The 14,156-nt window shown below is 40.3% G+C and overlaps 1 protein-coding gene across 4 annotated transcripts in view; it reads right to left on the reverse strand.

Annotated features, from left to right (window-relative positions):
- Positions 1 to 14,156, reverse strand: part of col18a1a (collagen type XVIII alpha 1 chain a) — a 98,084-nt gene that overhangs the window by 7,852 nt on the left and 76,076 nt on the right. For all 4 annotated transcript variants that reach the window (XM_061723905.1, XM_061723906.1, XM_061723904.1 and 1 more), the window contains 17 exons: positions 10,281 to 10,307; positions 9,899 to 10,096; positions 9,753 to 9,779; positions 9,573 to 9,635; positions 9,376 to 9,453; positions 8,000 to 8,050; positions 7,130 to 7,243; positions 6,986 to 7,048; positions 6,212 to 6,256; positions 5,641 to 5,772; positions 4,878 to 4,946; positions 4,595 to 4,621; positions 3,787 to 3,885; positions 3,504 to 3,539; positions 3,225 to 3,314; positions 3,108 to 3,140; positions 2,583 to 2,618 (listed from right to left, as the gene is read on the reverse strand). In XM_061723905.1, coding sequence (XP_061579889.1) covers positions 2,583 to 2,618; positions 3,108 to 3,140; positions 3,225 to 3,314; positions 3,504 to 3,539; positions 3,787 to 3,885; positions 4,595 to 4,621; positions 4,878 to 4,946; positions 5,641 to 5,772; positions 6,212 to 6,256; positions 6,986 to 7,048; positions 7,130 to 7,243; positions 8,000 to 8,050; positions 9,376 to 9,453; positions 9,573 to 9,635; positions 9,753 to 9,779; positions 9,899 to 10,096; positions 10,281 to 10,307 — 1,188 coding nt within the window. The remainder of the gene's footprint in view (positions 1 to 2,582; positions 2,619 to 3,107; positions 3,141 to 3,224; positions 3,315 to 3,503; positions 3,540 to 3,786; positions 3,886 to 4,594; positions 4,622 to 4,877; positions 4,947 to 5,640; positions 5,773 to 6,211; positions 6,257 to 6,985; positions 7,049 to 7,129; positions 7,244 to 7,999; positions 8,051 to 9,375; positions 9,454 to 9,572; positions 9,636 to 9,752; positions 9,780 to 9,898; positions 10,097 to 10,280; positions 10,308 to 14,156) is intronic.

Consider the following 14,156-nt stretch of genomic DNA (forward strand, 5'->3'; position numbering starts at 1 on the left):
TGGGAGCAAATAAAAAATAAATATAAAAACATAATTCAAAGCGGTAAGTAGGCTCACTTTCATATCTTAGAAGTACAACAAGTACAAGGCTTTAGTGTTTCTATCACTCTCTGTTTTAGGATGATATCAGTATACAAAAGCACAATGAAATAGCATTGACATTACTTGCAGCAAACAGAAAAAAAAATGACAAGAAGAAGATCGGAGGGATCCTCTCACGATCCGCGCACCGAGCTCCACTGGATTCTCTTCGAAAGGGCATGCCATTTTCCAAGAGAGCTGATTGGTCAGTGGGCGGTGCTTTTATACCCGGCGATCTGTATCTCGAACATAACCTGATCCGGAGCAGGTTAGCTGTTCAGCATAAGTTACCATGGCGATGTAGCCCGGTAAGAAGTGAACCACCGTCGTAGTCCTGAAAACCCAGGGTTAAACCTGAAGTTACCTCGCTAACCCCAAATCCTGCTTCGTAGTACAGGCCCCAGGAAGCGGCTTTCAGCTCTGCTGGACTGTTTGGTTTCATCTCTCATCTTTCTCTTGGCAATGCCCCATAAATTCTCTATGAGTTTCAGGTCTGGCAAGTTTGCTGGCCAATCAAGCGCCGTTATCCGATGGTTATTTAACCAGGTTTTGGTACTTTTGGCAGTGTGGGCAGGTGCCATATCCTGTTGGAAAATGAAGTCAGCATCTCCATAAAGCCTGTCTGCTGAAGAAACCATGACGTGTTCTAAAATCTCTTGACTCAATAAAGCACAGTGGACCAGCAGTTGTGTGTGCTGGGTCTTCATGTACTAACGCCAGCCTCGCTCCACTACTTGTGAAGTTCCCCCACACTTTTGAAAGGCATTTTCCTGACAATCCTTTCCAGACTCCGGCCATCCCTGCGGCTTGTGCACCTTTTTCTTCCACACTTTTCCCTTCCAGCTAACTTTTTATTAATGTGCTTTGATACAGCACTTTGAGAACAGCCAACTTCTTTTGCAATTACCGTTTGAGGCTTTCCCTCCTTGTGGAGAGTGTCAATGAAGGTTTTCTGCACAACTGTCAGGTTGTGAATTCTACTGAACCAGACTGAGAGATCATTTAGAGACTAAGAAACCCTTCAAAGGGTGTTTTGGATTAATTAGCTGATGAGCGTTTGACACTTTGAGCCTATAGTACATTTTCCAAATATTCACATTTTCTGGGATTTGGAAATTGGGGTTTTCAAAAACTGTAAGCCATGATCATCAAGATTATAACAAATAAAGCCTTGACATATCTCACTTTGCATGTACTGAGTTTATATGACAACAAGTAAAGAGATCTACAAGGTCTTCAAGATCTGCTGTCCTGCATGTTTGAGATGTTGCCCTGCATCAATAACACACCTGATTCTAATGAATGAGCATTATCAGCTTGTCATCAAGGTCAGCACAACTCTGCTAATGACACAGGCAGCCACTTGTGTCACAGTGGGATTAAACAAGGAAACAGCTAAAACATGCGTGACAGTAGATGCTGAGGATCAGAGTTGAAGAACACTGGTGTAGCGATGCCTCGGGTCATCAGAACCAGAGCTGGGTAGTAACGAGTTACATTTACTTGAGTAAGTTTTAGGAAATTTTGTACTTTTAGGAGTAGTTTTGAATCACTATACTTTTTACTTTTACTTGAGTAGATTTGTGAAGAAGAAACTGTTACTCTTACTTCGCTACATTAGGCCACGTTGAGCTCGTTACTTTTCTTTTATCCCTTTTATCCGCGTACGCGTCAATCTCATGAAATCACTGGGTGATTCTTTGGGAAAAATGTTTGTTTTTGCTTGTTTTGTCACATTTACACAGACTCAAACACACACAGAGTTTCTATGAGTTCATGGACTTGTTCTAGTTCTGCCTGGTTAAAAAAGAAAAGTACAAAGGCTTGAAATTTTGTGCTACTTGTGCTTAATTTATTTTTTTATTCTGTTATTATTTATTAAGGTACTTGAATTTACTTTAAGATATTTTAATTTAAGCTATTTTTTATGTTTTATTAATTTTGATTTATTTTATTATTTTATTGATATAATTTGCCTGAAGATGATTATTTTGTACTTTTGTCTGTTTGAATGGTTGTGTTAAAAAAATAAATCAGACGTTACTCAACAGTTACTCAGTACTTGAGTAGTTTTTTCACCAAGTACTTTTTTACTTTTACTCAAGTAATTATTTGGATGACTACTTTTTACTTCTACTTGAGTCATATTATTCTGAAGTAACAGTACTTTTACTTGAGTACAATTCTTGGCTCCTCTACCCACCTCTGATCAGAACATAGTTTAACAACCCAAACAGAAAAGAATCAAACATGTTTATTTGGAAGTATGACAGAAAGCTCCTGAATGTATCTGACATTTATGTCTTAAGAAAATCAAATCAAAGTTCCAATAGCTCATAGAAATGTCCTTTTGAAATCTGTCTGGAACCCATTCCAGAGGAACCAGACTAATTCTTGGTATCAAAGGGTTAAGATGTCTAGCCAGACCAAGACAGTGTTCATACTAAGAGATAAAAAAAAGATGATATATACAATGAATTATGTAACAGAAGGAGACTTACTGGAAATCCAGCTCGGCCGGGTAAACCAGCCCCGCCCTGCATAGAAACAAATAAAGAATGAAAAAGAAATACTTTTTTTTAATTTACCTGCTTCAAAACATTGTACTGCATTTTCACGACCACCATTCAAACATTTACTTTTTCACTTTACAAATAACAACACTGTCCAAACAAATGAGCCGGCTTTTCCTGGCCAGTACTTATCAAAGCCTTTTGCTGAGAATCAGAAGTTATTCTCTTCTGTTAGTCTTCTACTGAAACTGAAACCTTGGTGTTCTAATAAACTCTTACAAAAGTTAAACAACTGTTTCACCATGTGGGATGAATCTGTACGTTTGTCATGCATCCCTTTAATAGGTGACCACTCTGAAGTTAATCTAATAATCGATGGGGCCTCTGCAGGAATCTTAAAATTAAGTATAAATTAATTTACTAACTCTAAGCTTATGCACTAATGGTGCAGCACTAGAATTGCTTCATGATACTTTATTTAGACAGAATCACAGAGTAAAATTGAATTCATACCTCAGGGCCAACTCTGCCAGCAACACCTTCAAACTGTGGAGGGGAGTCACAGTAAAACAGGCATTAGTGCATGTTTGATTCCTGTGCATGTCTGCATGTGTGCTTTATGTGACTCACATTGTCAGTAGGCTGGTAGATTATCTGTCCTGGTGGACCGGGGGGACCAGGTGGACCTGGGAGTCCGGTTCCATCTCGACCAGGATCACCCTAGTCCCATAATCAAATAAATAAATAAATAAAGGTCCGGTGGAGCACCACATTCAAATCTCAGCTAATCCAAAACATCTCAAAGAGAGATCAGTGGTCAGGATCAGTACCTCACTGATTACATTGTGGTAGTGAAAATAATGCTGAAATAATAATTATTATTGTTTGATAGTCAAAAATGACATTTACCCTATCTCCTCTATCTCCTCGTTCCCCCCTTTGTCCCTGTGAAGATAAAAGGAGGTAAAAAACACTTCACAAAGGTGAAAACTGTATGCTCAATTTCAGAGACAAACAAGCTTTTTCTTAACTGACACCTCAAGACAAGAAAATAATTGATGCTCTTACATTATAAACTTAATAAAAAAATAATACACGTATTGTTTCTGTACATGTAACTGTCAGTGCCTTATTATTGCATGATTTTTCATCTTATTTCCAATTCTGACCAAGACTGAGTTATTTTCCTTACCGGAGGTCCGGGGAACCCGTCCAGACCTGGTTGCCCATCTTTTCCTGCAGGACCTTCTTCGCCCTTTGGACCTGATAACCCGGGAAACCCAGGTTTGCCCTGCAGAGATATGAACAAGTTAGGCGACGGAAATGTGGAACGTACTGTACACCAAAGATACAAAATCATTTCTTCTGCATTAGTTAACAGTTAACTACTCTCAAAGTTGTCGTCCCTGCAGCTCATCCCCTGAGACCAGCTCAGATTCAAAATATGTTAGACATGATTATGGGATCAGAAAAAGGCTATGCCCAACTCTGCAGCTTTTTGAAGAAACCTTTTCTTTATTAAGTTCCTTACAGCGGTCCATGTGGTCCATGTACTCTCCTGGTGCAGGACCAGGCAGAACACAACCACCACAAATGAAGTTAGTTCATCCCCTTTGCCCTTTGACGTGATGAATTTGTAAATTTTTCACACAACGGAAACTTAATGAAGCAGGTTGTGTAATTTTGAGCAACATTTGCGCCACCTTTGGAAACTTCAGCTTTGCATAATGAGCATGTGCAGTTTTCCAACCATGTTGCCAACAGCTAGCTCGTTCCAAGAGCTCTGGTGCCGCCACTTCTCTGCCTGGTGAGTCGCGACTCAAAACACAACGTTGCTAGGCAGCATTCCATAACTTCCTGTGTTGGCTTTTAGAGCAACAAAGAAAAATTGGGATTCTGTTTATAAATAAGGCACCATTACGAAAACCCTAATTCCAGCCATACTGGCAGGCCTTTCCAATCCTGGTATCAGAGCAGCTTCACTCTTCAGATTTACTTACTGGATGTCCAGGTAATCCAGGAGGACCCTGAAAGTGCAAAATATTTGTTTCAGTTATTTGCAGACACAGACATATCAGAACTACTTGTAACTACAGTGAAAGCAACACATTTTAGAACCTACATGATAATATTTATTCCAATGATTTAACAATTTGTTGAGCTTTGGAGAAATCTATTACTGAAGAATTTTAACCAAAATATATTTTCCGCACAATTTTGTCTCTCTTGTTCAATTATTTATTTCATGTGCGTCTGAGCCCTAAATCATTTGAACACACGTACCTGCACTCCCACTGGTCCTCTGATGCCTGGAAGTCCACCGGTGAACCGACCAGAGCCCTCCATGTCGTCCTGAGAAGACAACACACACTTCACTTTTTGAAATTTTATTTTTCTCTCCTTCAGCAGTTGTTTAAAAAAAACACAAAAAAACATAAATGACCAAGATGAAAAGAGTGATAAACTAGTGCTGTAACTCAGCACTGATCTAACAGAAGTGGGGACATTTCTCATTTCTAACATGCTGATGTGGAACCTTCTGCATTGATGAAGCGTCAGAATTCAAAAAATGGTTCACATTTTGATGTAAGTCATGCAGCTTTTCATTGTTGTATTCCACTATAAGGTTACACTGATATGTTGGGTAAAACTGGTCAAAGGAAGCAGTAGTCAACAGTGTGTGATTGAAACGATGCACCATGAGTTTAGAAAACAAAAGGAGGATTAAAACATCCAATCCTAGAAACCAGAGCTTCACAAGGTATTGAAGATCTTTGATCCTCAATGTAAAATCTAGTCACAGTCTGTTGGGGGAGCAGCATCACAGCCAGTTTCTTGAAAAATGGATGAAACTGATTTAAGAAGACTGGAGCTTCCAGGGCTCCAAAGGAGGCGTCATAAAATGAAAAATATAAGGGACAACCCTGAGCATCCTCTTAAGAAGACAGTAATTCAACAACAGTGTCTTCAGTCAAAGGCTTGTTCAGATCCATGTCAACACAGACACAGGAGAACATCCGCAACAAACACCAGAAAGTGAACTCACAAATCCAACACGATAACTTGGTCCTGGAGGCCCAGGAAGCCCTGGACGCCCAACCGGTCCCATGGGTCCTGGCAGGCCAGCGAGCCCAGGATCTCCTGGACGTCCCGGCACACCGGGCTCTCCTTGAGATCCCTGTAAGAAAGAATGAATAATGTTAGGTCGTCACATTTACTGTCCAGAAGGTCATGTGTTTCAGTGGAAGTTACTCATACGTTGCATCAGTCAAGTATAAGTAAGTATGGTTTGAATAATACATTCTGCTGTGCAAGCTTGCACATCTATAAATACCAAATAAAGCTATGGCCTGCACTCAGATCAGACTCTGAGTCAAGTCCGTAGCTGATATTATCTGAAAAGAAGGACGGGACAAGTTTGAGGACTTCAGACAGCTGACATGTGTTTGATTACCCAGGGGTCAAAATCACATAACATCTCCTAAGGAGAATATCCAATAAACTCCCACCTGCTACAGGGATGTAAGAGCATCTGTTTGTGAGTAGATCTCAGAGTAAATATGAAATATCAAAGAGTAAATATGAGAAATATTTTCTTTTTAAAGAGCATTTCATACCTTTTGTCCAACCGCTCCGGGAAGACCCAGCTCGCCTGAATCGCCCTAGTGAAGGGAAAAGAAAGGAACGATCTTTTACGATCACAATGTCCGTGAATCTTTTTCCAAAACATGCTCCTGAAAACCATCAGAACTTTGGGAGTTTTCCAGGGATATATTTACCCACCACTTAAGCCAGCAGTAGGTGGGTTTACATTAAAAAGGGGCTTCAGGGTAAAACCTAAGAGGCTGAAGCTGCAACGGGGCTGGCACACCTGTGATGCTAACTTACCAAGATGCACTTTTATACTGGAGTGAAAGTTTTCAACGCATTTAATTATATCAAATCAACATACATTTGATCAATATATTGATAGGGGGGGAGTCTGTATTTGCAGTATTCGTTACATTTTTCTCACAAAGGGAAGCAATGTTTGAGTAACGCGACGCTGCCTCACACATCCAGGACGGATGAGTTCATGCAGGTCCTGTAGTCGAGCTCAGCACACATGTCAGTAAGTGATCCATCAGCTGTTTCGCCTCAACACTTTCGACTAGTAAACCTCACACACAGCACTCTATTTACACTGCTGCAGCTGCCTACCTGTGCAAGAATATGTGCTACCCTCCCCCAGCACAGCTCTTTCTATCACAGCGTTTGTTACGGGTGCTTCTCCTTCTACCTTCATATGTTAGATTATGCATCAGTTTCTGCGTTTAAAGCGTCAGGTGTTATAGATAGGCCATCATGAATAATGGAGTGACTAGGATGTTCTTTTTCCACAAGCGTATTACCTTCTCTCCCTGGGGACCAGGAACTCCCGGTACGCCATCAGTTCCTGGTAAACCAGGCAAGCCCTAAAGACAAAAATACTCGGTTGATGGTTTGGTTAGACTTTGCAACCAATAGTATCAATAGCATCTAGCGAGAACACTTACAGGTTGTCCGGGTAGTCCATCCTTGCCTGGGGGTCCAAATGCTCCGGAGCTCAGTGCTGTAGAGGGACCAGGGAGACCAGGAGGGCCAGGGGGGCCTGGGGGGCCAGGATGTCCCTACATAAAAAGGAATAAACATTCAACTACAGCGAATCATAATCAGAGTACTCAACCTCAGTACTTGAGTAAGAGTACAAATACTACTGGTCAAAATTTACTCCGTTACAAGTAAAAGTAGCTCAGTCAAAATATTACTCGAGTAAGAGTAGAAAAGTACTTGCTTTTAAAGGTACTTAAGTATCCAAAAGTAAATGCTTTTAAATTTACTTTAAGTAAGAGTAAGAGTAAGAGTAAATTTCTTATTTTCCACATCAGTAAATTACTATATTTTTTCTAAATTAATTGTTGCGGCTCTGTCGTGGCCTTTTGCGGCTCTGTCTTGACAAACGCAGGCTACTTTGGCGGTATCGTTTTGAGGAGGCTTGACGTATTTCCGCTTTACGTACATCCCAGTGGAGAGCGTGCACTGTGATAGGTCTCCTCCTTTGACAAAAACAGCTTGTGTCCAATAGGATTTTAGGGAAGAAGAAAAAAGAGCAGACCTGAAAGTAACGAGTACTTTTCAGCCTTCCTAGAAATTTACTCGAGTAAAAGTAAAAATATTTGTCTTGGAAATGTATTCAAGTAAGAGTAATAAGTACCAAAGAAATCTAATACTCAAGTAAAGTACAAATCCTCTGGATATGTACTTAAGTACAGTACTCAAGTAAATTTACTCCGTTACTGTCCACCACTGATCATAATCATATGCATAACAGCAACAAATATGGCATCCTGTACGGAGGGAAAAGGGAAAGGTTAAACATTTCTCACCCGAACAGACTCCAGATCAGGAAAGCCAGATCCCTCCATGTCCACAAAGGTCTGAAACATATCATTTGAAGTTAGTTGTATTCAAAAATGTATGCAGTTCTGTGCTTACAATGTGTATTACTCACAAAGTACAATATACAAATAACATTTTTAATGTAAATGTGTATTTGAAAAGCTATTGAGATATCGATTTAAAAATCCGGAATAAATAGTAGGCATTCTGACTATAGTCTTAGAAACCCCATCAGCACTTGCAGCTCTGCTGCAGCAAAGTGTGTAGTGTAGGGGATTGTTGCTTAGATCCTTTTTTTTGTATTTTTTCTCACTCTGAAATTGTGACCATTAGTAGAAGCATGTCTAGACACCGGGGCATGAGCCTGGCAGTTTGGCTGTAACAGATCTGAGAAATTCAATTGACAGTATTTTTGTTCTCTGGTTTCCATTGTGTCTCTCAGGCTCACCACTGAAAGCTGAACAAGTTACATTAAATATCTTCATCTCTTCAGCGTCAATCTTTCTTGGACAATTTTTTCTTCTAATAATGACCTTTTCTGTGTTTTGTGTTTGTGTTTGTGTGTGTGTGTGTGTGTGTGTGTGTGTGTGTGTATATTTATTTTTCTTTATTTAATTTTACCGTAGTAAACCCAGTGAAAAACTTGTTCTTGCTATGACGTATACAATTTAATAAGCAATACCACTTCTGATCACATGGGGGCATATATGTATTTTCTGGACTATAAGCCGCTACTTTTTTCATAGGTTTTCAACCATGCAGCTTATACAAAGGTGCGGCTATTCTGTGGATTTTTCTTCCATCGCTCAGGGCGCTCTAACCGGAATTAGAATCAAAACTAAGACAAAATAAATGCAAAGAAGAATACGCTACTTCTTCTTTAGCAGATAGAAGTAGGTAGAAGCAGATTTCAAACAGATAAATAAATAAATAAATACCGGTTATTTTCTCTTTTTTCTGTCCCGTTTTAATCAGCAAAGACACTGTTAGGAAAGGATCTGTTTAGGTACAAACATGTACATCATTTACAGTTCAAAATCGTTCTGCACATGTAGTAAATATCTAATCTAACAACATAAATATCTGCGGCTTGCATATCTTTTTTTTTTTTTAAATAGAGCGGATTGTATGCAGGTGCAGCTTATAGTCCAGAAACCACGGTACTTCATCCCACAAACGAGCCACAGTCAGCACCACTGATGGGGACGGTCCGGTATCCCACTACAGACGGACTGTGGAGTGAACTTTCTTGTGCTATGCTGCCCCCATGTGGTCAGAGAAAGCTTTAAGTAACTGGGATCATTAACCTGCCAGCTAAACTTTAGCTTGAGGGATAATGTGCCTGTGATTAGGAGCAACTCACAGATCTCAACCCTGGTCCTGGGGATCCTGGAGGTCCTGGGGCCCCCCTTGGGCCAGGAGGGCCTTCTCCGCGGTCTCCCTGTGTGTGCAAGTGTCAGTAAGACAGCGTACGTCTCTACAGCAGATACGTCAACTTGAACTACAATCAGTTAATGTATTCTTGAACACCGGCCTCTGTTTACTGTTAATGCGTCTAACCTTCTCTCCTCTGGGTCCAGAATCACCTGGAGTTCCTGGAAAGCCTGGCGGCCCTTGAGGACCCTGTGTGGAAAAAGTCGGAGTAATAAGCCATTTAAGAGTGTTTTGCCAGAATTATATGATTTAAATCAATCTCTCTTTTATTGTGGCTTTTGTAAAAGAACAACAAAAACAACTCACAGTTTTTCCATCCTCACCAGGATCACCCTGTGACAATGAAAGGTAAAAGACACAAGTCCTATTAGAACTTTCAGCAAAGTCTCAGACTTCACTTTACACTCAGAGTTTTAAGGAGAAATAGTTTTTTAGAAAGAATGTCTACTCACTGGTTCTCCATCATCTCCTGCTGGTCCCTGGGGTCCCGGTGATCCAGGTGGTCCCTGAGGCCCCGAGACTCTTGAAACAACTGAGCCATCACCGGTGGGTGTGTACTCCGTTGCAGGCCCTGGGGGGCCGGGGGGCCCAGGGAGGCCAGGAACACCACGCTCACCCTTCGTGCCTTGATATCCAAAACCTGCACTGCCCTGAAGATAAAGACGCATCTCTGTTAAACTCGCTCAGCATTAGACGGGGAAAACCCGGATGTTGAACGAATTCAATATCTGTTTGTCCAAAGAAGCATGACAAGTAATATGTTTTACACATTAAGGACTAAACACTCAATCAAGCAGCTAAAGTTAAGGGGGAAAAGCATCATTAGTAATTTACCTTTGCTCCCTTTTCACCAGATTCTCCCTGAAAAAAGAAACATAAAAAGATGAGTATGTTTCAGCAATACTCACAGACTGTCACCTTAGCACCTGTAACTTGAAACAATAAGGTGCTAGGATCCGCTACAGCTCAATATCTGGGTTTTCCTATAAACACTAGCAGAGTGGAGAGCAGAGCATCTGGAACATAACATGCATACCTTATAATATAAGAATATGTAAATATATATGCAATTACTGTCAGTAGGTCAAAGATTTGACCCAGATTTCACGACACACCCCCACAGATGAAAGGGGGAGGAGTAGACTTGAGTGTTCACCTCCTCCCCCTAAAAGAAGACATGCTGACCAAAAGAGATGTTTTGTACGGAGCCCTGGAGGTGACATGGAAATTATTATTTTTAAGTCGTGCGCACGACTTTTTATCTCGTGCGCACAACTTTTTATCTCATGCCATTCAATAGAATTAATAACATGTTTTCTATTAAAATAGAAAATAGAAAACATGTTATTATTGCAGGTTTAACATAGGTTTTGAGCATATGGGTATTATATTCCCATCATTAGGGAGAACCCCCTATTTCTAATGACAGAATTATCACTGTTTCAGCAGGTCTCTTAGGTTTATAATTCAGATTAATTTTTGTTTACATATAAGATTGTTTGTAGTCATTTTAGTGCAATTTAAAGCTTATTTCTACAAATAAAATCAGCACTGTAGGCAGCGATCTTGGACCAGCGGCCACTCTGATTGGTCCAGCACGATCACGTGACAATGTCGAAGCACTTTGTGTCAACTCCGCCTCTGGAAATAGTTCCACTTTTAAAACGTTGTTTGTGAAGCCAGTTTCCCGAGATCGGACTTCGACGACTAGATAAATGCTTGGCATCAATAGCTGTATATGTTGAAGTGAATGCCTAATTATTCAATCCCAGTGTTCTGTTCTCACTGACCGCCTACCTAAGTCACGCAAGATAAAAAGTTGTGCGCACGAGATAAAAAGTCGTGCGCACGAGATAAAAAGTCGTGCGCACGACATAAAAATAATAATTTCCATGTCACCTCCAGGGCTCCGTAGTTTTGCATCTCAGTGGTGTGTTTAGCAAAGCACGTCACAAACTTTTGGGTAATACTTCAGGACATTGTATAAACTTGTGACAAACATGCACGTTTACTTAATGCATTCCAAAATGACTCGTCTCTTGAATGTAATCGGATCGTTTTAAGAATCGACGTCTACTTGAACCACGGTCCTGATAAGTGGAATAAACCGGAATCGTGACACCTAAAGAGTCACTGCACTAATAAGAATCCTACTCTTTAACAGGACGTAACACCAAAGCAAATCAAACATGTTTTTTTTCACTTAAAACACAATTGAGTCCCCCTTTCTACACGATGGACTGTGTTATGTTTACATCCTTCCCTCATTACAGAAAATCAAATCAAAGTGATGACATCCCGGTCAGCAGCACGACAGGGGATTTTCCTAATTTTTCCAAACTGTAGTTTCAAATTTGGCTAACATGGCATGAGTGGATAAACACATATACGGAATTTACAGAGTAGAATAAAACCCACTTAATGAAAAACAGTTGTGTAAACATTAGTACGTCACATTTGAGTCTGTTTTTGGTTTAAAAAGATGATTAAAAGTCATCTGATCATCATGGGTTTTAGGGCTAAGTAAACATAATATCTGAAGAATAGCGACATAAAACTTTTTTTTTTTGTGACAACTATTTATGTATAGTAACAAAATTGACCCCCAAATTAAAAAAAAAAAAAAAAAAAAAAAAAAAAGGTATTGTGGGCAATATTAAGTACCCCCTTTCTGCTTCCATGGGACTTAAGAGGGAAGGTTGCACCACTTGATGAAATGATTGTGTGTTGTTTTGGTGGGTTACTGGTCTGTTAACACAATGCCAAAAGGGAAAGACATAGCAAATGGTAGAAAAACTATTTTACCCACAAGTCAATCTTAAAACTGGTATAAAACTCTAAGGGCCTGATTTACTAAAGGTTTGCGTGCGTAAAAACGTGTGAAAACTTGACATCACCCGCAAACCAATGTGCAAGCTGATCTACTAACAGCGTGCAAAGAGGACTGCGCCTCTCAAATGAGCAAAATAGCACACGCTGTTCATTTAGTACTTTTGCCCTGATGAATAATCAATATGGGGCGCACCCGGCAGAAAGCCCTAAATACTGGGAGGGGAAAATGCAAATAGGTTAATTTACCACACGCAATGAGATTTACCAAGCCCGAAAGTAATTGCAGGGATTGTGACTGCGTCTGTATTTAATACGTTCGAAAGGAAGGTGCTAATCTGCCCAGCATTACGCACCGATGGCTGCTGTTATTGTGGTGTTGTGCCGTATTCAGCACCCCTGCCGTGAAAAGCACCCCCTCATACACATTCACACAAACACATACTTAGGAGTTTATATTATATATATTTACAAATATTATGGAAGACAACACAGTAAGCAGGCTATTAATTAATGACATCAATAACCATTTACCCGATTTTTGTTATCTGTGACTGTGATTGTGGGAAAGTATGACTATTGTGGAATCCATGAGCGCATTTAAACATGAATCATTAACACAAAACTGGACGCTAAACAGAACGTGACACGGAATGAGAATATAATTTTTGTCATTGTGTGTACGTTGTCATTTGGAGTAAATTAAACATGAGCATTTAGTCCTTTTTGACATTTACTCGTGAATAAGAGATCCGTGGGTATATGTCGACGAGGGGGTGTTTTTCGCGGCAGGTAATTTGGTAATGTTTAAATTTCTTTGCTGTAGTTCATGAATGTGTTTATTTGCCTCTTCCACTAATATTTCTAACTCCACCGCGTCAAATTTCATTTTGCGCTTGCGATCCTGCTTTCCATCCAGACTCTCCATGGCGCAAACAGACACGCAACACCTCATTTAAATACTGCGGTTTGCACCTGTTATCAATTGCGCGAGCATTCTTAGTTGATCACCCGCAAAACACACAACAACAGCACGTGCAAACTTTTTCAGTGCACACGCAATTTAGTACTCTTTATTTAGGATCTTAGTAAATCGGGCCCTAAGTGTTTCGGTGATCTACCATGTTTAAGGCGAGAAGATCTTTCACAAGCCCTGAAAACGGTTGCAGTCTTCCCAGCCAACGTACACCAAGGTAAGACCACAGAGAAACCTTGCCTAACAGGTGCCACTGATCATGTTAAAGTCCACGGTTGCACGGTAAGAAGAAGACTGGACGAATACACTAAGTGAGGTTCAGAAAACTGCATCTGAACAACCCACAAGACTCCTGGAAGTTGTTTGGCCATGTTTTCCAGAAACCAAACTCAGCATTTCAGCGAAATCACCTCTGTCAAGCACCGTGGCAGAGGGGTAATGATGTGGAGATGTTTGGGAATCGACGAGTTGACCATGAACTCATGTGTATAATGAAGTATTATTGAGACAAATGTGAGGCCACCTGTCCGACAACGAAAGCTCGGAAAAAACTGGTTCATGCAGCAGAACACTGATCTGAAGCAACCCAGCAAATCTACATCAGAATGGCTCAACTTAACTGAGATGCTGTGGTAGACCTTCAAAAGAGCGGTACATAAGTTAAAACCCCAAAGCCTTCGTAACCTGAAGGATTCATTGCATCTAAGAACTATTGAAACTATCCATCCACTATGATCAGATGATTACTATTATATTTTTAGGGAAAAGAATGAAAAGAGTGGGCATTAAGTTTTGCAATAACTGTATAATAACTACAATTCAAATGCATTGATATACTTTATTAAATCGGGGTGTACAGCCCCCTCTGGTGTTCCATGTGCCCTCTAGTAGCTGGGTGTGAATAT

Source organism: Cololabis saira, chromosome 6 (genome assembly GCF_033807715.1).
Source record: "Cololabis saira isolate AMF1-May2022 chromosome 6, fColSai1.1, whole genome shotgun sequence".
Classification (NCBI taxonomy): domain Eukaryota; kingdom Metazoa; phylum Chordata; class Actinopteri; order Beloniformes; family Belonidae; genus Cololabis; species Cololabis saira.